The 23,312-nt window shown below is 35.0% G+C and overlaps 1 protein-coding gene across 3 annotated transcripts in view; it reads right to left on the bottom strand.

Annotated features, from left to right (window-relative positions):
• The window catches only part of PTPN21 (protein tyrosine phosphatase non-receptor type 21), a 103,095-nt gene extending 87,538 nt beyond the window's left edge, over window positions 1-15,557 (bottom strand). The window contains exons 1-2 of one of the 3 annotated variants that reach the window (XM_003756185.4): window positions 14,955-15,557; window positions 7,657-8,036 (exon numbers count right to left, since the gene is read on the bottom strand). In XM_003756185.4, coding sequence (XP_003756233.1) covers window positions 7,657-7,836 — 180 coding nt within the window. In that variant the 5' untranslated portion in view covers window positions 7,837-8,036; window positions 14,955-15,557. Of the gene's footprint in view, window positions 1-7,656; window positions 8,037-8,234; window positions 9,073-10,300; window positions 10,326-14,954 lie in introns of those variants that run through there. The other 2 variants (XM_031952397.1, XM_031952398.1) reach the window with 2 other exon arrangements.
• Window positions 15,558-23,312: the final 7,755 nt, after the last annotated feature.

Below are 23,312 nucleotides of genomic sequence, written 5' to 3'. Positions count from 1 at the left end.
AGTAACAAATGAATAATGGAACTTGAAGTTTCCAAAAGGTATTTTGCAGAGGGAATTCTGCTTAACCTGGTATTTGGGTAGCTAACAAGGAGAGCTGGACAGTAGTAGCTGACAACAATAGGAGACTAGGCGTGGTTTTGTCAATCTGGGGTGATTGGTAAAGGAGCTGGATTAGAGGTGTCTCCTCTTCATGCAAATTCACATGCCCATATCCCCTCTACCTCAGAAGGCAGAGGTCTTCCTTTATATCCTCCCTTAGCAGGGCAGTGATTGAAAACTATAAATCGATCCAGAAAAAAAAGTACATGTTTTATATAAAAATATTTAAGTTTGAGAAGAAAATAGATTGTTTTATAAATAATACAAATTTATAATTCTTTGAATCTGATATCAAAGAATACTTTATGAAGTCATGCTTGAAAGTAATGGTTTACACCATACCTTCAGTTCAATGTCACATGATATCAAAATAAATTATAAAAATATCTGTTCAAAAGACAACCAAAATAACTGTGTTCCTTTATTAATTAAATAACACAATTTCCAACACTATCATCATTTTCTGTGTTCAGAATAAAAATGAAAGTTTGTGGGAAAGAAAGCTAAAAGGCAAATATATTAGTATATAGAATTCAGCATTTTGTATGTAAATGTTTAATTAGCTACAATGGGAACAGCCACATTACTCAGTAAGACTAATCTGTGCAGAAAACAGTTCAGATACTGTTTAAACTAACTATTTTCAAACCACAGTAGGTATCACATATTTCAATTGTTACAACTTGACAGATTTAACTGAATGAAATTTCATTCAGAAAAAATATATTCATTCAGAAAAAGTATATTTTGAGATATGAAAAAATAACATCAGGAGGAAAAGATCGCCAAAATTCAAAACTCAATATTTTAAGAGATCAACAGTGGTTTTCCGGGAAGCTGGAAACCAGAAGACAGGAGGATTTCTTTCAGAGTTGTGAAAGGTGGTAGAAAGGATTGGGAGAACAAAGATGTTCTCATTGCATAAGAACATAAGTGATAAAAATCTAAGTACTTTTTTTCTTCCTTCCATGATATCAGCTGGCAAAAAACATCTATCTACTGGGGCAATTAAGATGGCTTAGGGGATAGCATACTGACCCTGGAATCAAAAGGACCTGAGTTCAAATGTGACCTCAAACATTTGGCACCTACTAGCTTGTCTGACTCTGGGGAAGTCACTTACATCCAATTGCCTTTCAAAACAACAACAAAAAAAAAGAAGAAATCATCTCCCTAGGTTTCCACTGAAAATCCCAAATTTTGACACCAGTCAGTTCTTTGAACCAAATAACATTTCAAAATAGTTCTGAATTCTAAAACAAAGCCAAATTCATTGCTAGAGTATTCATTGTATTGGCCAAATCATTTTAGAAAGCTGTTTAAGATACTTTAGAGTAAACAAAAGTAAAAAAGGATAAAGAAAAAGAAAAGAGAGAAGCAGACTCTCCTGGATTCTAGTTAACTATAATATTTTTAGTAAATCCTAATAGAGATAATAATACATTATTATTAATAATAGCAGTGGTAGAAATCATATTACTATTAGTAGTAATAATAATCTGGACAGCTAGTTATGGGGATACAGGTACAATGAATAGAGTTCAGAGTCGAGTCAGGAAGACTTCTCTTTCTAAATTCAGATGTAGCCTTAGGCACTTACTAGCTGTCACTTAATCCTGTTTGCCTCAGTTTCTGTAAAATGAGCTAGAGAAAGACATGGTGAACTACCTCAAATGGGATCATATAAAGTCAGATATAATTGAAAAAAACCACTGAACAATAACAACAATAAGAACTTATAATACAGGTTTTTCTAACTCCAAATTCTACATCAATAAAAAAAAATTAATTGCATCTTCATTTTAAAAACTTTGAAGGATAATGTCATATACCAAGAGAAAAAAAATCTAGTATCAGTAAAGAGATCCAAGTTAACAAGACAGAAAACAATTGAAATATTAATTTCAAGAGCTATTTTTAAAGTGTCTAAGGGGAAAAAAAAATCCTAATAATCAGGAAATCTAATCAGAAAAACAAACCCAAATCATTAAAATTAGAAATAACAAAGAAGAAATCACAAAGGTAAAAGAAATCAAGAAAATTATAAGCAATTAAATTACTTTAGAGAGTTCTATGTAAATATTCATCCATTATTCTCAAATTTATCTACAAAATATTAAATATTCAAATTAACACAATAATTAATGGATAATCTATAAATGAACCAATATCAGAAGTAAAAATTCAGATTTACTATTAAAAGGGAGAGGAGCAGAAGAGATACAGAAAAATACAGATGAGAATCTTTTAAATAAACTTTTAAAAAACAAGTAATTCCTGTGCTATGTATTTATAAAAACAAAGAAAAATGATAAACAAACTAGTTCCTACTTAAAAACAAAAATAGTTTTCTTTGCTAAACCAAACAAAAAAATAAGACTAACAGAGGAAAGTACACACCAATATCATTAATTAATTTGAAAACATCTTTAAAACTTGCAAATAAAATGCAGCAATATATCCAATAACAACAAAAGTCATTCATCCAGACCAAGTGGTATGTTTAATTGGAAGAGTAGATGATCACTGCAATAGTAGTTAAGAAAATTTTTAATAAAACAAAGTATTTTTTTCAAGTTTTTCATATATATGAGAATAGTGAAATCTTTTCTTTAAAATGATATAAAGACTATTCTCAAAGCTTCATTTTAATAATATGTACAAATTATAGGCAAAAGAAGCATTCTCACTAAAAAAGGAATAAAAACCAGAATATCTACTCTTATCACCCTTAATTTGACATAATCTTAGAAATGTTAGCAATAGAAATTAACATGGCAATAAGAAAGAGAAAAACAAAAAAACCCAACTAGAAACAAACATGCTCCAAAATAGAGAGGATGGTAATGGTTGAATAAATTATGGCATGTAAATAGAATATTGAGACAAATAAATATTAACAAGCAAACCCTCATTTCTATATGTTACTTTAGGGTTCCCTGAAATCTTTCTGCATAATAACCCTGCAAGGCAGGCAATAAGAATATAATCCTCATTTTACAGATGGGGATACTCGAGTGTCTGAGGAAAGATTAAAACCTTGTCAGTCTACCCTAACTGCAAGTATAGCATTTTTTCTACTAGACCTTGCTACTCAGAGTGGGGGGAAAAAAGAACCAAAATATACATAATTATTACAATTATGTAAATGCATTAAATCTATAAGAAAATTCATGTTAAGTGTGAAGTATAACCATATTATACATTTAAATATATAAATTTAATAATTTAATTAAATATGTAAAGCATTTAAAAAACAAATCAGCAAATAACAGAAGGGCATTAATTATATGTACAATCATTTAAAATAAAATAAATGGAAAATTTTGAGTGGAATGAATAGAACACATATCTTGAGTTTTTGAATGAGGAAAAAAGGAAAAAATAAATCAAAATTACTGAAAAACCTTAAAAAGGTCATAGTACCTTTAATTTCTATTAAATAAAAAAAAAACTTATCAAAGTTGATTAACTTCTACAAACCAGCACTAAACCCAAATGAGTCCATAATAAATATGATTTCATTGTAAATATTTCTAAGTTGATGACTTCCTAAACTTATCAACTATAGTGATTCTATATATCTAATATAACAAGGACCACAAATATTACAAGTCTTACTTCAACTTCTATTAAAATCTGAAGTCAACATCTTAATATTGTAATTATTTTAGTAAGATATTTCTTTTCTAGTGTAAGGAAATAATCCTTTTTTGATTAATTATTTCTTTGGGTAAGCATTTCTTTTTCATATCTTTATTTCAATAACAAGGTAGAACATTGGGCCAAATCTAGTAATATGGAAGTTTAACAAGGATAAAGGTAAATAAGGTGTTTCACTTATACTTTTTTAAAAATTCACTTCACTGGTACTAGATGGAGAGGCATGGCCAAATAGATACAGTTAGAAGGAAGGAAGGAAGGAAGGGAGGGAAGCAGGAAGGAAGGAAGGAAGGCAGGAAGGCAGGCAGGAAGGAGGGAAGGAGAGAGGGAGAGAAGGAGAGAGGAAGGAAGAGAGGGAGGGATGTTTTAGTGAATTGTGTAGACTCAAAATTGTACAGATTTTGCCTTATGAAAACTAATGGAATTTTTGGTATAACTAGGAGACCTAAAGATTCTAATATGCCCAGATTAGCCACCTGAATGTGAATAAAAATGAAGGGGGAAGGAAGAGATAAGCATTTAGTGTACATTTTCTACATACCAGTCCTGTAGTAATTGCCAGGGGATACAAAACAAGCTAGCAAGATTGTCTCGGCCCACAAGGAGTTCACATTCTAAAAGGTAAAAGTTTGTCAAAGTTCGGGTTCCCCAAGGAAGATGATGAAAACTATGCCCAATCCTTGATGCCATATTTTAGGAAGGATGCTAATAAACTAGAGAATATCCAGAAAAAGGCAACTCATATAGAATCTACTGAAAGAAAAGATCTCTAAGATTTCTTCTAGTTTCATAATTCTAGGTTTGCTAAAACAGTATTTAAGACCAAAGACATGAAGAAATAGGAATCTTGTACAAACAAAACTAATGCAGACAAGATTAGAAGGGAAGCAATAAACTGGGAAAATATTTTTACAGTCAAAGGTTCTGATAAAGGCCTCATTTCCAAAATATATAGAGAATTAACTCTAATTTATAAAAAATCAAGCCATTCTCCAATTGAAAAATGGTCAAAGGATATGAACAGACAATTCTCAGATGAAGAAATTGAAACTATTTCTAGTCATATGAAAAGATGCTCCAAGTCATTATTAATCAGAGAAATGCAAATTAAGACAACTCTAAGATACCACTACACATCTGTCAGATTGGCTAAGATGACAGGAAAAAATAATGATGATTGTTGGAGGGGATGTGGGAAAACTGGGACATTGATTCATTGTTGGTGGAGTTGTGAACGAATCCAACCATTTTGGAGAGTAGTTTGGAACTATGCTCAAAAAGTTATCAAACTGTGCATACCCTTTGATCCAGCAGTGTTACTACTGGGATTATATCCCAAAGAGATTATAAAGAAGGGAAAGGGACCTGTATGTGCACGAATGTTTGTGGCAGCCCTTTTTGTAGTGGCTAGAAACTGGAAACTGAATGGATGTCCATCAGTTGGAGAATGGCTGAATAAATTGTGGTATATGAAAATTATGGAATATTACTGTTCTGTAAGAAATGACCAACAGGATGATTTCAGAAAGGCCTGGAGAGACTTACACGAACTGATGCTGAGTGAAATGAGCAGGACCAGGAGATCATTATACCAGGAGAAGTATACTTCAACAACAATACTAGATGATGACCAGTTCTGATGGATCAAGCCATCCTCAGCAACGAGATCAACCAAATCATTTCTAATGGAGCAGTAAGGAACTGAACTAGCTATACCCAGAAAAAGAACTCTGGGAGATGACTAAAAACCATTACATTGAATTCCCAATCCCTATATTTATGCACACCTGCATTTTTGACTTCCTTCACAAGCTAATTGTACAATAATTCAGAGTCTGATTCTTTTTGTACAGCAAAATAATGTTTTGGTCATGCATACTTATTGTGTATCTAAGTTATATTTTAATATATTTAACATCTACTGGTCATCCTGCCATTTAGGGGAGGGGGTGGGGGGGGTAAGAGGTGAAAAATTGGAACAAGAGGTTTGGCAATTGTTAATGCTGTAAAGTTACCCATGTATATATCCTGTAAATAAAAGGCTATTAAATAAAAAAAAAAAAAAAAAAAAAAAGAAATAGGAGTCACTAAATTTTTGCCATTTTAAGACTAAGCAGTAACACATTTTAATATCTAAATTCATATAAATACAAAAATATCCAAAATACAAATAATTTTGAATTTGTTAAGTAAGGGAAAATGGCATATAATTTATTGGCTATTCCAGAATTGGTCATTTGACTTGAGCTTTAAAGTAGAAATGATTATTTCTGGATAAAATAATATGGATAGGTCAGGGAAGGAGAGATGCATAAACATTTTTTAATACATAAAATGACAACATCTCTATGGGTTTGGAAGGAAATGTACTAGTTAGTTATAAGGGAAAGTGGAAGGAGAGAATCCATTTTCTCACTCTTAAAGCTAGTAAACACTTGAAAAGGAGGTGAAGGTAAGGAATGGATTGTTATCTTCAAGTACAAAGAACCTCTTACATGCCATGCCTTTTTTCAAAGCATCCCTCAATTCAGTAAAGAAGGCAGCCATCACAAAACAGGTGAAAAATTTCCTCATTTTTTTAGATCATTCAGAGGTAAGCAATCTCTTTACCTAGAGGGACTAAGCGAAGCTGTGAGTTCAGCAGACCTATGGCATGGGTGAGATAAGGAAGAAAGGGGGAAATGGGACAACAGATGGCACAGAAAGAAACAAAGGAGAGCATAAATGGAGCAACAGGGAGTTAAGTGGTACCATAACACAAAAGGAGCACCTGGCTTGGAGTCAAGAAGACTCATCTTCCTATATTCAAATCTGACCTCAGATACTTTCTAGTTATTTGACCCTGAACAAGTCACTTAACCCTTGTTGTCTCAGTTTTCCATCTATAAAATGAGCTAAAAAAAAAAAAAAAATGGCAAAGTTCTCCAGTATCTTTGCCAAGAAAATCCCAAATGCAGTCACAAAAAAGTCAGACAGGACTGAAAAGCAAATGAACAGGAAAGTAGAGGGCAATAGTTTAAAGAATTAGACATCGTTCCTAAAGACACATTACCTAACTCTCCCTTATAATAAACTGCAAATTAAAAAAAAAAAAAAAATCTAGGCAGGAATACTATTTGAAACACTGAAGTAGAATATGAAAAGTAACAAATTGAAGTCTACATACAAGGCAGTTTGTTAAATTCTGGTAATAAAAAGACAAAAATGGAATTGGAGAGACTTACATCCTAAAAGTCAACATACAGTAAGGAGGGGCACTGGAGTCAAGAGCCCTGGATTTGAATTAATCTCTCTCTTTCTTCAATTACAAACCAGTACAAAATAACTAAATACTGTTTCCCAAGCATAGTTGTAAAGATAATAATCAGAAGCAAAATAATTCCAACCAGCACATTCTCTATGGCATTATAAGGTTTACAACTATATGTATCCAACTCTTCCTTATGAATGAAAGGCATGAATTCAATAATGGAAAAGATGTTTACAATTAGCTTTGGAGTGTATTTAGAGGTAGGAGATTTACATTTTAGGTTGTTTAACATACTTTTCATTCCTGGAAAGAGAGTTGGCCAAAAAAGTCCTACTTTAAGCTTCACTAAGACAAAAAAGTTTACCACAGTCAACTGATAAAACAGATAATCAGGAACTATAGAAATATGATGACCAAAGTTCAAATCAAATGTGATCTTTAATAAATTCAGAGAGTCCATCTTATCCAGATGACACTAAAGATTCTCATCTCTTATCACACACAATCAAACAAAAAATTTTTTCCTAGTTAGGAAAAAGTAGAACTCATTCAATAAGTATTTAATATGTACTATCTTCCAGAGTCTGTGGATAAAAACCAAAAAACAGAACAGTAAAGAGGGAAGTCTAGGCTTATCTGCCTACCTCACGAAGCTCGAGTCTTTGGGCTACAGCTTCCAGGCTTTCCTGACCAGTGCTCTCCACAGAAAGTGTGAACTCCACAAACTCATTGTCTAACAGTTGGATTCGGGCAACCAAACAGCTCTTGCTGGACACCGTATATCGACGAGTACGTTTCAGTTTCAGCCCAAATGGAAGTGGCATCTTATCTCCCCTTCTCTTGTAAAGAGGCAGTAAGGAAAAAGCACCACCACTGACCCAGTGGAAGGTAATGGGGAGAGATTGTTGGTCTCCTGAGGAATTGAGAGTTGTAAAGTCTCAGGCTGCTCATCCAGCAGCGTCTGCAGCCATTAAAAAGCATCTGATTCTCCAAGGTCTGAGTGAAGGGATCATCCACCAAAGTACTGTGAAAAGAGAAGATGGATTTGTTTATTAAGGATAACCTAGTAACCAAAGGATTAGATTTAAAATAAAACAATAAGTCTTCATCCAAAAATTAGTCTTCTCTGACTTCTAGAGAAATGTTTAGAGCTAGGGTAGATGTTAAACTCCAATTACTAGGATTATATTCTTTAATTTCAAACACAATTGAAAGACCTTACCTTCTACTAAAACATTTAAGTGCAAGGCATGCGCTATTGAAAATTCAAGGAAGAAAAATTATTTGTTTCCTGTCCCAAAAGTAATTCTAGTCTACTGAAGGGGAAGAGGGGCAGGAATGACCTATACATATATATAGGTTGTAATGAAGGCAGGACAGCAATCTAGATAAAGTAGTCTAGGAATATTTGAGAAAAATAACATTCAGATGAAGGTGAGGGTGAAAAAAAGCTTCCCAGACCAAATAGCACCTGAGTTGAATCTGAAAAGGCATGGAGATAAAGAGGGAGTGTTTTATCAGGATGGTAGATACCAGATATGAGAATGAAGGGAGGGTGGAAAGATCTAGTGGTTCCAGGAACTGAGTAATCACATTTGGCTGGAATGTAGAGTGTGTGAAAGGAAGGAATGTTAAACAAAACTTGAAAGGTAGGTTAGAACTCAAGATTGTTAAAGAGTTTTAAATGCCAGGTTATGGAGTTTGTATTTTAGACAATTGGAAGTCACTAAAGGATTTTAAACAGCAGAATGACATGACAATGCTTCAGAGAAATTTTGGCAGCTATGTGCTAACAATGGATTAGAAGAGAGAGACCAGTTGGAAGGCTATTACTGTAATCTCACCTAAATGAGGCCCTTTAACTCATTAGTAAGGAAATTAATATGGCATACAGATAGAATCAACAGGAATTAACAAGTGATTTGATATGACGCAGAAGGAGGTAAAGAAAAAGAAGTGTAATAGATGACTTCAATCTTTGGAGCCTGGGCAGATAGCAACGCCATATACGGAAATGTAGCAGTTAAATTTCCCATAGTACTTTGTCCAGAATTTTCCTATAAATTATCAAATACATACATAACTGTCTCATACCATGAATTTCTCACATACAGAAATTCTTATTTTCATTTGTCTCCCTAGACAGGGGTCCTCAAACTACGGCCCGCGGGCCAGATGCAGCAGCTGAGGACATTTATCCCCCTCACCCAGGGCTATGAAGTTTCTTTATTTAAAGGCCTACAAAACAAAGTTTTTGTTTCTACTATAGTCCGGTCCTCCAACAGTCTGAGGGACAGTGAACTGGCACCCTATTTAAAAAGTTTGAGGACTCCTGCAGCAGCTATGGCATTGTGTCATTGTAGGTGCTTAAAAAGTGTTCATTTGTTGATTAAAGGAGAAAATTAATTCTAATCAAATGTCCATTAAAATGAAAATATTAATTTTATATCTTCACTTCCTAGATAAACATTTTCAGCCATGCAATCTGCACCATACTCTAGCTCTCATATCCATTGCTTTCAGGACCAGAGAATAGGACTGTGCACCTAATGGCATCTTGATTTTAATAGGCCAGCTTTAGTCTAATTTTGCTCAGTTATAATCCTTTCCTGCACTGCATTTCACTTCTAGGCCATTTCCAACTACCACCATCATTCCTTCCAGCTCCCTTATACATGTAGTTTTGCCCCACTGAGATACAAACTCCCTTGAGGAAACGGGGAAGGAACTGTTTTGTTTGCCTTTTAAGTCTATCTCCAGCATTTACTAAAATGCCTGGAATATAGAAAGAAATTTACTTCAAAGGTTGGTTAGGAAGGGGTTAGGAAGATTAAAATATAGAAAAATTCAACCAAAAGATATAAATAAAATTTTATTTTTTTTTTAAATAAATTATTTATTTGGTATCTGGAAAATTAAGCAATCTCCCAAATCCTCTTACTTCCCCCAAATACTCTAAAAGTCATTCCTAATCCCCTAAAATATCCACAGGCCTTACAAAACAATTTTTTTTTCTTTATAGAACTTGCAAAGTGTTCATATATATGTGTATATATATATATGCATATATATGTATGTATATTTTCAAATCTGACAGTATTCAAACATAAAGAGTTAATGAGATAGTGGAAAGCATACTAGAGTCAGAGTTCAGAAAAATGTGAACTGGAATTAAATTTTCAATTACACACTAGCAGTGGGCAAGTCACTTAAGTTCTGTGAATCTAAGTGTCCTCTCTTCTAATATCAATAGGGGAGGAATATGGTGCAATGGATAGAGTACCAGACCTGGAGTCAGGAAGACTCTTCTTTAAGGGTTCAAAGCCAGCCTCAGATACTAGCTATATGACACTGGACAAGTCACTTAACCCTGTTTGACTCAGTTTCTTCACCTGTAAAAAAGAAAATCAGCTGGAGAAGGCAATGGCAAATCCATCCGTATTATGAAGAGTTGCACATGACTGAAAGAATTAATAACAGCATCAATAGCTACTTATCTTAAGAGTTTAGGGCATCAAATAAAATAAAGCACACAAAGCCCTTTGCATTCTTTAAAAGATTATGTAAATACCAATAATTATTACAGATTAGGAAAGTGCACCTAAGAGGACAGTGATTTGTCCAGGGATCACCCCCGTAGTTATTAACAGAGCTAGGACAAGAATCCAGTTCTGCACATCTCGAGTCCAGTCTGCTCTCTTCTTACAGCACAGGACTAAAGAAGATAAGAGACCTTCCTCTAGCCACGCACTGCACCCCACCCTACCCCCAGGTCCTAGTTTCTTCCTTTTCAAGTGTGATCATCACTAGATGTATCTAGTATCACTAGATGTAGGTGCCATATTCTCCCGCCCCGCCCTTTTTGCTTTGAGGGCAAAGACATCTTTGACTATCTCCAACAACTGACATAACGCCTCATACTTTGTGCGAATTTAAATGTTTGAAGATCAAGTGCTTTGAGATCCAGTTCTAAGATTTACTTCTTAAGCCCTGACATCAAGAATGTAAATATACATTCTATAAATATTAGGGGATTAAGAAATCCTGCATTAGGGTAGATAAATCGAAAAAAGCACAGTTGGCGTATTAAAGATCCCCACAGACGAACCTTGTGCCAAGAAGCTTCCCTCATTCTACTCAAAAATCGGGAAGGGGGGGCTAGAATGTATCAGTTGTACGTCCCCCCTCCCCAAACTCTCGCAGCTCTCCAGAACGCTCTTTGTTTCGAGGTCTGTTTCCAGTGGGACAGATTTCAGAGAGGAACAATCCCCTTAGGCACTCAGACTGGAGCAAAACCGGAGGGGGCGGGAGAAGGAGTGATTAGAACAAGCGGAGGAAACATTTAAAGGGACAGCCGCCTCGATTGCTGGCCTGGGGAAGGGAAAGAGGGAAGAGAGCCTGGAAGGCGCATTTGAGGATGTCCAGGCGCGGAATCCAAGGCTGCAGCAGCATGACCGGGGCCTAGCGACGCCCTCTCCCCACCTGTTCTCCCAGCTCCACAAAGAGGAAGGGCCTGATTTCCCTCCTTCCCCTCGGATTTTTAAATCACCGACTTTAAAAATCTGGAAGGGAATTCAAAGGTCATCTGGTCTAACCCTCAGGTCAACCCTTTTCTGACATGTGGGCAAAAAAAGTGAATCGACTAAATTATATTTAGAATTAGTAGCTAAATCAGAATTCGAACCCGGATCTCCTGGCTCGAAATCCAGGATTCTTCTCCAGACATTACAACTTTTATTTTTAAAACAATTTAGAATTATCTTTCAAAATTGAGGACGGGGAAGGAGTGGCAGGTTAGCTTCCCGTACCTCCAGTTACCCAAATCTACTTTTCTTCCCGACCTAAGGCAAGTAGGCACGGAAAACAGAGCCAAAGCCAGGCCGTCATTTAGGGTCTCGGTTACCTAGGTTAAAGTAGCTGAGTGGTCGAATGGACCGTAGTGAACAGATCTGAATTCGAATCCTCACTTCATCTGTCTCAGCCTCAGAGGATAATAGCATCTACTTTTTTATAGGGTTGGTTGAGTACAGTTCAATAAACACTTACCTAACAGGATTCGTTCAGTTAAATTCAATAAGCATTTATTAAACGACTGCTAAGAGCAAGACACTGTGTTAAGGGGTGGTGATAGAAAAAGAGGCATAATAAGACAGTCCTTGTCCTCAAGGATCTTACAAACTTAATGGGGGAGAAACATGCAAGGCAGTATATACAAAGCAAGCTACATACAGGATAAACAGGAAATAATTTAAAAAGGGAAGGCAATGGAATTAGTAAGGATTGGGGAAGGCTTCCTATAAAAAATGGGATTTTATTTGGGACTTAAATGAAGCCATGAAAGTCTGTGATCAGATTGGAAGAAGAGCATTTCTGATGTTTAGAAAAATTCTACAGTTCCCCTCCAAATTACCATTATCAAATGCAATGTTTATGGAAGGCTGAGTATATGGCACCATACAATGGAAGAATTAGAGTAGAAAGCGCATATCCTGATTTGAATAGCTTTACAATGCAGCTCCGCCTAATACATGAGCCCCAAGTGATAACAGTTTTTAAATATATACTTTCTCTACAACTGACCAGTGAAGTTACATAGGCAACAATGAACTTTTAACTTGAAAACTACCAGGAAAATAGATGCTAAGATGTATGCAGATTTGTAAGTACCATGATAACTAAATACAAATATACTTACAAATCATAAAAGTATGGATTTATACTACTTTAAGGGCTTAGATAGTAATGACGTATGTGTTTTGGAGGGAGAAGGGAAGATGCCAGCTCCTTTGATAATAAATAGCCTATCATATTTTCCAAATAGATAAGAGCTGTTGAAAACATGGAAATTGTCAATCTACAACAAAAAAACTTTTACAAAGTCTTATGAGGTACTTTTGTTAAATTTCTGGTTATAATTTTTGCAAAAAAAGTTTCCATGATATCATTAAGCAATAAATTTAAATTTCAATATGAAAACTATGGAACAGTCCTTAAAACACAAATGAGACTAAGTCAGGTAGCAGAAAAAGATGAAAAACAAGACATGTACCTATATAAAGAGGGAATACAAATATTTACATTCTGGGATGTCCCAGATAGTGTGATCTCATCACTACAAAGAAAAAAATGACTAAGCCTTGAAGGCAACCCATACTATATTATAGAATTTAATTAGTAACTTATGCATCAGATTAAGTAAATGGAGCAAAAATGGGGAGGACATCAGGGGATTTGTAGGGGGAGATGCCAGAAAGTTTTAAGCTTTTTTTTTTTACAAGCTCACTGATAATAGAAAAAAAAAAATTGCACTTAATGTATTTTTTGTTATTAGCATGAATAATTTCTTAAACTAGATGTAATTTCCCTTCAGTTGGAAATGACTTAAGGATAATAGATGGGAAGAGTGAAGAGAACATTTGCTAGGAAGAAATCTTTTATAAAAATACTTTGTAGTGTAAAAAGTGATGCTGTATTTACCCAAGACAAAGTTAGTGCAGTTACACTTTTTCTTAGTTCAATTTTTTATGCACTTCCTTTGTAATGCATGTTATAAGTAGGATTTAAGAAACTATATGGTTAATCATTATAATAAAATCAAGCTGAATAGAGGCTGCAGGCAACTTTTATCTATTTTACAGATAACCTGAGATTTTTTCTCAATATGCCAGAAGTGAATTTTTAAAGACTCATCTGATATTTGTTGATATAGTTAGTCTTTGTTGACTAAAGTTTTCATCTATTTACAAATTGCAAATCTGTAGTGATTGTCAGGTGATATCCAGTAGGGATACTTATTTCTACATTAAAATCTTAAACCTGAAAGGCTTGACAACTAAAGAAAATAAAATGCATAGAAAAAGTTAAATGTGTTATTTCATTAGAAACTCTTAAGTCAGGCAGATCTGCTTTTGTAAACAGGATTTATTACTTCTTAAAGTATTCCCAATAATCAAAAAGTTTCTTACTGAAATATAACTATGTTTTGTGAAGCTTTTCCTTATTAAGGCTTCTTTACAGTAACTACTGAAAATAAAGCAACTAAAGCATTATCACCTATCGGTAAAAAGAAAACAGCATTTAATAACTCCAATACTTTGAATATTAACCTGTTCCTCATAAGACAAAAATATTCATACAGCAAATGCAAAAACTTAAGGATAAATTTCCTTAATTGCACCATGTTTACGGTTGTCCAAATGCAACTGTTATATACAACTAAAAGGTTGGTTTTTTTTTAATCTAGCAGCTGTCATTTAGTGTTAGGCTAACAGCTGGTGTCATTTTGATCACATGGAATTTTTTTTAAAATGTGCACACACACACACACACACACACACACACACACACACATTATAAGGCTTTATCAGCAAAAAGAAAATGAGACCAGCATGCCTAGAGCATCTAATCAGTATCTGCCGAAAATCACAAACCTGAATTTAGCAGACCGAGGAATTTCTCTCCCCACAGAAGCCACACTCTTAAAAACAAAAACATCCTCCTCCTCTTTCTCCCCAACCAAAAGTTTTTTTCTTTGCCAAACTCAACAAGTATAAACCATTTTAGCAGACTGAAATGTAGACAGAATTAGCCATCTGGTTTGAAATTGGACCCTAAAAGGACAAATTGAATCAAATTATAAGTGAAAGTGCTCCCTTAGGATTATTTAATAGATAAATCCATGGAGTAGAACATGAAAAGGAAGAATTTCTTTGTGAAACGTAATCTCTTCGAGAACAGCGATAGCATTCATGGTTTCCAGAACTAGCAAACTGTACACAGAAGAAGCCTACTCATAAGAGAAAATGCCACTAAGTTACACGTTCTGTCTCTCGGGAACAGAGAGGTACTTGGTTTCCAAAGCGTGAAACTGTATCAAACAAAGAGAGCCCGGGGTGGTTTCTTTGGATTTACTCTTGACCTTACCTTATTTACTCTTCCTTACCTGTTGCAGTGATCCAGCTGAAGAGGTTCTGCGGTCACGCATCCTCAGCTACAAAACACAAACAGTTCGAGCTCTCCCTAGAAAGACATCTCTCACCGGTCTTCCTTCACAAGGGTCTCACTGCGTCCAGTGGGTCGGGAAGAGCATGCCGGGCTCCCCTCCAACTCAGTCTTACTGAAAACATTCCTTACTTCCTGTCTCAGAAAACTTGGTCTGTGTATCATTCCACTAGGTAAGGACTCACTGGAGGGCTGGCGGCCACGGAGCGCTCGAGGGAGCTCCAGTAAGCAAGAGGGGAGAGCTCGGCTAGTGAGAGGGCGCGTGAGCTGGGGTCCGAGAGCCGGGTTACACAAAGGCACCCCAGGCGGTGAACTTGGCAATCATCTCCTAGGCAGTTACCTCCAGGCAGGGCAGAAAGGGGTAGCTTATAGGGGAGAAACGAAGCTCTAGCACCTCGGGGTTCCTTTGCCTTGTTCTTGGTGCTCCTATCGGCTCGGATTCTTCGCTGGTTAGTGAAGGTGCAAGTTTCCTGGGAGGCGTTACTTGTTCTATCCACGCGGACGGATACGGAGAAAAGGAGCAAAGAGCCCGTATGCTTGCAGTCCATGACCTCAGAGAGTTGGAATGTCAGGCCGGAGAATGTCAGCAGCGGGACAGCTGCCGCGCCTGCTATGGGGGCATTACAGAATAGGGGTTATAACGAATCGTTTCCTTTTTTAATCATATGACTACTTATTTTAAGGCTTTCCAAATGAAGCAGGTCTTTTTTATAAAATACAGTGGAATATTATTTCTGTGACAGATAATTGGTTCTTTTGGAAGTTATCACTAATTTTTTGTAATATTTTGTTATTTGTTTTTTCTATAAGGCTACTTTAGTGCCTACTATTTGAGAAAGCTTGGACCCCCTGAAATCAGATACTGAGTTTTAGTTTTGTTTGTTATGATTAGCTAAAAAAAAAAAATTCTCCAAATCAAGAATTTATAAACTACTTAAAGGGTGTCATTTAAAGAAAATAATTCACATAGTAGTCTATTGAAAGAAAACTCAAATATTTGTGTAGCAGACTATCCTGAAAATATGGCTGATTTTTCTTAATTTAAAGAGAGAATGGTACTCATAAAAAATGTAAGATAATTTTGATTCAAATTATTTTAAAATAAATATCAGTTCAGAAAAAATCTTTTTAAAACAACAGCATGCTTTTAGAAAGAAAAATTAGCCTAACTTGAGTAACCATATTCTTTCCAGTAGACATCAAAGTTAATTTTTATATTTAGGAGAATAGAGAAGTCCTGTGGAGTTGTTCTCTTGGTTTTTGATATGGAGCCACAGTGCTTTTCAAATCTTAAAGTATTGTATAGATATTAAATACCATCATTATTATCTTTAATCCTTCCTTCTCTTTACCTATAGCTAACCAATTTTTATACTCATATTTTTTCAATATAGAGAAGGTGGAATTTTCTCTGTTCCCTCCTCTAAGATTTTCATATCACCTCAGTTGCACCATGTTTACTTTATATTGTAAATATCCTAGCTAATTTTCCTTCCTTCAGTTCCCCTCTCTCTGTTTCCTCCTTGACCCAAGTCAATACTCCATACTGGTTGGCTTCATATTGGACCTAAAACATAATGTCATAATGTCACTCCTTTGCTCCTTTGTTCCTTCAAGACACGTCAAATCAGTGCTATTATTCCTGGAAAATTCAAGTCAATCAATTGCCCTATATCTTTCTGCTTGATATGTGTGTGACTTCTCTGTCCTAAACACCTCTTTCCCTAATTTCCACTGGGTTATATGTATTGTCTTCCTTTAGCAGCAGAATATAAATTCCTTAAGGATTGGCACTCATTCTATTTGTATTTGTATCTCAAGGTTTCAGAAACCTTCCTGGAACAAAATAAGCCCTTAATAAATACTTTTTCATTCATTCTTTCATTGTTCACCTTGCTTTCTTTCCCTAAAATTATTCACACTTATATGTAATGGAAGAGTTCTGAGCATTTATTAGCCTACACAACTGATGCAATCCACATGTAGAAGAAACTGGGAAGCCTACTTCTGGAGAAACATGATATAAAATGATACTACCTTGTTCCCAAATTGGAACATGTACAAATATTATGTACATGTAAATAAATGTTGATGTCTGTATTTTATATATACATATTGAAGAGAAAGGTTTTGATAGCTATGTAGCCAACAGTGGGGTGGGGAACTTCAATAGTCAATAATCTACCACAGTCATTTTTTGTCTGACTCTTTCCTACCTCTTTGTACTCAAGTGAGAGAAGATAGTTTTATAAAGGAGAAGACTTCAAGCCCTATACACCTAAATCTAAATGGTGTAAGTATGGGCTTCAGCTCTTTGCCTTTGTTTTTATTTTTCCTGTTTCTCCATTAAAGAGACTGGAGATACCTACCACCATTTCAAGAGAGTAAACCACTTAGAAAGAAGATCCTAGGATGGAGTTGGAGTTCATGATATTCAATACCAAAATTCCCCTGAGTGAATAAACAGAAACAATCTTCAGAAGCCAGACTGATAGAAGCTAAAACAAAGATAGCCAGTGTTAATGCAGATTTGGAATATAAATTTGGGTAAACCAACACTATTTTTTTTTCAGATTTTATTTCTTTTTATTATAGCTTTTTATTTACAAGATATATGCGTAGGTATTTTTCAGCATTGACAGTTGCAAATCCTTTTGTTTCAACTTTTTCCCTCCTTTCGCCCACCCCTTCCCCCAAATGGCAGGTTGACCAATACATGTTAAATATGTTAAAGTATAAGTTAAATACAATATACGTATACATGTCCAGATAGTTATTTTGCTGTACAAAAAGAGTCAGACTTTGAAATAGTGTACAATTAGCCTGTGAAGGAAATAAAAAATGCAGGTAGACAAAAATAGAGAGATTGGGAATTCTATGTAGTGGTTCATAGTCATCTCCCAGAGTTCTTTCGCTGGGTGTAGCTGGTTCAGTTCATTACTGCTCTATTGGAACCGATTTGGTTCATCTCATTTTTGAAGAGCATCCATCAGAATTGATCATCATATGGTATTGTTGTTGAAGTATATAATGATCTCCTGGTCCTGCTCACTTCACTCAGCATCAGAACCAACACTATTTTTTAAAATGTATTGTTTTATGTGATCATACATATATAAACTATGTCTGGTTACTTACTGTCCCAAGGAGGGAGATAGAACTTGGAACTCAAAACTTTTTTTAAATGTTAAAGACTTTTAACATGTAATTGGGGGAATAAAATATATTTTTAAAATGCTTGTTGGCAGATTAAAAAAATAAAATAAAACTTACTCTCAAATGTAATGTTATCTTGTTGGGTTTTCTGGGGTCTCTGGAAGCAGCCTTCTTTTCAGTCAGATTAATCACCACAAGTGCAGCCAGGTGTTAAAGTCCAAATACTTTATTATCTCTTTCAAAGTCTCGTCTCCTTTCCTGGAGCCCTATTAGCTTTCTTAGAGGCCTATTTCTCTCCTTGGTTCTGAGAGCTTGAGCTCCTGCTGTCAGTCCTTTGTCTTCTCTGCTTCTGCCTCTAGTTTTCTCCTCTGTGGCTCTCAGTCCCTGCTAATATACTTCACACTGAGTATAAACCAATCATTATATCACTAGGAAACCATTATTTGTTGTAGAATTAAATCAATGCTAAACTAGATTTAACAATTATCTCCTCAATTCCACTTAGTACCTTGTTTCATGTTCTGGCCCATATCACTCCAAAAAACTGCATTTCTTGAGACCATTTTCCCCACAGACAAAAGGTGAGACCTCCACTAGATGTTGGAAAATGTTGATGTCTGTACCTTATATTTGCAAAATAAATGTCACTTTAAAACTAATTGATGTTAATTTGTTAAATGGAAACTTGTATTAATCCCTAGCAATTTACAATGGAATAGGAAATGAGGGTGCAGGGGTCCTCAAACTACAGTGCTCGGGCCAGATGCAGCAGCTGGGGACGATTATCCTCCTCACCCAAGGTTATGAAGTTTCTTTATTTAAAGGTCCACAAAACAAAGTTTTTGTTTTTACTATAGTCCGGCCCTCCAACAGTCTGAAGGACAGTGAACTGACCCCCTATTTAAAAAGTTTGAGGACCCCTGGTTTAAGGTAATAACCTTAGAGAGAAAAGATCATTTCAATCTCCTAGAAGTACTCTTAAAATGCTAAAAGAGACATATAGCCAGCCTAGTTTAGGAATCCCAACTAGTCTGAGAGAGTAGGAGTTGGGAAAATATTCCTCAAAGTTTACATGCGATACATACATAGTAAACTAAAAATTTTAACCTGTAAGGAGGTTGTGCAAATATTATTTAAATTTTTGTGGATGAGGAAATTGATGGACTATACCATTTTCCTGTGTTAAGGCAGCTAGTAAATGTGTTAACCTGGATTCAAACCTCAAGTCTCTTGAGCCTCAGTTGAAAACTTTTTCCACTGTACCAGACTTTACTCCTTCCTTATTCCAAAATTCCAGTCTTCCCTCAAGGCCTGCTTTTTCTTGAATCTATAATAAATACATTTTTTTTTTCAGTCATGTCTGATTCTGCCTGACTCCATTTGGGATTTTGTTGGCAAAAGATTCTAGAGTGGTTTGCCCTTTCCTTTTCCAGCTTATTTTACAGATTTTACAGGAAAACTGAGATAAAGAGTTAAATGACTTGTCCAGGGTCAGATAGCTAGTGTTTAAGGCCAGATTTGAATGCAGGAAGATGAATTTTCTTGACTCCAAACTGGGAACTCCTCTATCCACTATGGCTTCTAGCTGTCCCCAATACAACATTGTTTCACGCTTAATTGTTCTCTAATCTATACTATTTTTGTCTTTCAAGCTAGAATGTAAGCTGCTTAAGTGCTTATTTCATTTACAGTTACAGTCAGTGCAGCAAATGAGCATTAGCTGTCAGGGAGGGAAAAAACATGAGACCAGTAGGTCAAGAGATATAAGTTTAAGTTTCACTTTACAATTAAATGTCTTTGTGATTGTGGGAATGCTACTTAATGTTCTTGAGATAGTTTCCTAACCTCCAAAACAGGGGAAGTTGAAATTTCTTCCAGTCCTAAAATTCCCTCTCTCCTCTAGCACTAAGACTAATAGTACTCAGCTGAGAAAACTTTTAACAAATCAGTCATATCAAAAATAAATGAAAAACAGGGTGGTCTAGCTGAAAGAATACTTGATTTGGAGTGAGAAAACCCAGTTCTGTTACTGACAACCTGAGTTATCTTAAGTAAATTGCCTAATTCCTCTGAACCTCAGATTCCTCAACTACATAATTATGAGTCTTTAAGATTTCTTATATCTCTAAATCTTGTGATCCTAATTATTGTCATAAATATAGGATATAATCAATGCGTCCAGCCAAAAAATGTTGGAATTTTGTTCATTTTGAAAATTTGTATTTTTTTAAAAAGTTGATTGTTGAATTTTTTTTAAGTTGTTAGAGTGTGGATTTGTTTAAATGATGAATACAAATAATATCCTTTATAACTGAATATTCATAAAAATAATTATTAAAATGAAGTTCCTTGGGTGCATAGTAATGTGCTGTGAAATCTATGATCACAATATCCCTTTGACAACAGAGTTATAGCAGGAACAATATTTGCATCCCTGATCCATGCAGATTAAACTTATTTTTCCTTTTAAAAGTATTGAGATTTCTTCAAGACTTGATTGACTCAAGGTACTAACAGCTCCAACTGTAGATCCAAGTACTAAGATGACATGAAGAACTACAGAGGTTTTTTGATAGTTGGCTGGTGGATGGCAAAGGGACTCAGGATAGGAAGATTGGTTCTGGAGATTTAAGTAAAGTGGTCCTCAATTCTTATCTTTGATGAATATTCTTCTCTTGCTGTAGCTAAGTAGATCTCCTTTTGTTAATTACTGAATGACTTAGGGATATCTCATTTTGTTCCAATATCAAATCTAAATTAAATAGATTGAGGCTAATTTGAATGAGGTTCAGCCCACAACAGCAATCAATATACTTACTCTTTGAAGTAACTTGCAGATTTAGTCAATTTTATCTAAGTAAAATCCCTGAGGGCAGCTAGTTGGCTCAGGAGATAAAGTACTGAGCCTGGAGGCAGAAAGGCCCTGAGTTCAAATACTGCTTCAGACGTTTATTAGTGACCTCTTTCCCTTAACTACTAGAGAAGGAAATGACAAAATAATGCCATATCTTTGACCTTTCCCCCCCCCAAAAAAAAAAATTACTGTCCATGGGGTTTTGAAGAGTCAAACATCACAATTGGCTGAACAACAAAACCCCTATAACAAATGCCTTGTACAGTTTCTTCAAAGTGTTAGATGAAATTTTTCTAATGATTTCTCTTATTGGTCTTAAGAAAGTGAAAGAACAAAAACCCTTCATTTTCTTAGATTTATGAATAATTTATGAAATCATGGCAAGTCAGATTTCAAAGGGATCTACAGAACTTGCTTAAGTTACTTATGACTGAAGACAACATTACAAGCAAGTGGTCATATTAAGTTGTACTTGAAAATGTCTGAAGGAGAAATCACTATCTCCTAAAACCCCCTGTTCTATATTTGGATAAATGAGATCACTAAGAATTATTTTTCCCTTATATCAAAACAAAAATCTATCTTTCTGCTAGTTCAATCATTACTGCTTCTTGTGCCCTATGGGTCCAGGCAGAACAAATCTAAGCTTCTTCTTGATAACTCTGCAAATATTTGACTATAGCTATGATATCAGCCCCTAAGTCTTCTATACGCTACATTAATTTTGATTTTTTAAACTAATTTTTGGATAACATAGTATGAATAGGTGCAGTTTCCCTGACATCTCTGAAGCAAGTTCCTGGGCTATAAGCATAAAAGGTCCCTATCATGTGACATCAGGGTTCTCAGAGTTAGTAGGTCCCTTGAAACCATGTGAGTTGTCACACCTTAATAACTTACTAACCAAATACAGTTCGAGATAGTGATGAAAGGCATCCTAGAAAAGCTAAGTGCTATCATATCTTTGTTGCATATTCTTGCTATCAAGGCAAAGTCAGTTTCCTTATTTGTTAAATATTCACTGACAAGGACTCTCAAGGTATCTCTTAAGAACTTTACAACTGATTATATGATAGAGGAGACACTAGCACAGGATTGCTCAGAATGGTGAACCCTCATCAAAGAAGGTGCTGTGCTCTATGAGCAAAGCAGAATTGAATTAGCCCAAAAGAAATGCAAGATACCCAAAATTAGAGAAACTACCCTAAATGTTCATATAGATTATTTGTGTCCAACCTGTAGCAGAGCATTCTGAGCTCAACTGATCTGATTAGTAAGTCGAATTCACTGTAACTCAACTCTAATATAGTGATGTCATTTTGGTCTTCTTGGAGAACAAAGGACAATTACCAACCAATAATTTATTCAACATAGAACTTGAACTAAAAGGGTAATGACTTCAGAGTCACACCTACAATACACTGTCTCCAATTCTGAATATTCTTCAATAGTCTGATTACCCTCCTTGAGATGCAATTCAATTTGTTAATGTCCTTCCTGAAATAGGATATCTAGAACTGAGTACATACTCCAAATATTGCTGACTAGGACAAAGTATAGTAGAATTGTTGACTCTCTTTCTTTGAACATCACACTCCTCAATGAGTTCAATATTGCATTAGTATTTTCAATCCACTAAAATCTCCAGATTGTGTTTAAGGTTTCTTAGCTGTCATCCTTTATTTTTGGCATAGTTGTAATTTTTATTTTATCTTATAATTTTTTTTTATGCCTCAATTATGTTTCTTTATATTCTTGAATTTATATTCAACCCAATGTGGGAAAAGACCTTCAAATAAAAAGAAAAGGAAATTCAAATAATATGATTATTCTGATTATTTATTATTATTATTCAAATTTAAATAATTATGATTATTCTGCACCCACCAGAAACTGCAGGAAGGAATAAAATAATGGGTCTCAAAAAACAAAGATACTCATAGAAAGTGCTATATAATCCAAACCTGAGCTTTACCATTAATGGGAGGTGGGGGGAATTGGATATTTAATAAAAGATATCCCAATCACTCTTAGAGAGAAAAGCATACCTTGACAAGTCATTTATTTTTCAAGTACCCCAAATAACACATATACAAGAAAAATAAATAATTGTAGCAAACAAAGACAACAAAATGACTGAGAAACCATTAAAATATTTCTTATCTGAAAGTAAAAACAAGGGTGAAAGCAGAAATCAAATAAAAATGACAGTCGAGATATAAGAATGACATATTATAGACTAAACCTAAAAATACACCCCCTACAGGTGAATTTGGTTTTTTTGTTTTT

The sequence above is a fragment of the Sarcophilus harrisii genome, chromosome 2 (assembly GCF_902635505.1).
Source record: "Sarcophilus harrisii chromosome 2, mSarHar1.11, whole genome shotgun sequence".
In the NCBI taxonomy this organism is placed as follows: Eukaryota; Metazoa; Chordata; class Mammalia; order Dasyuromorphia; family Dasyuridae; genus Sarcophilus; species Sarcophilus harrisii.
Note: the sequence above shows the minus strand (reverse complement) of the source record. Positions and strands in the feature narration are given on the sequence as shown.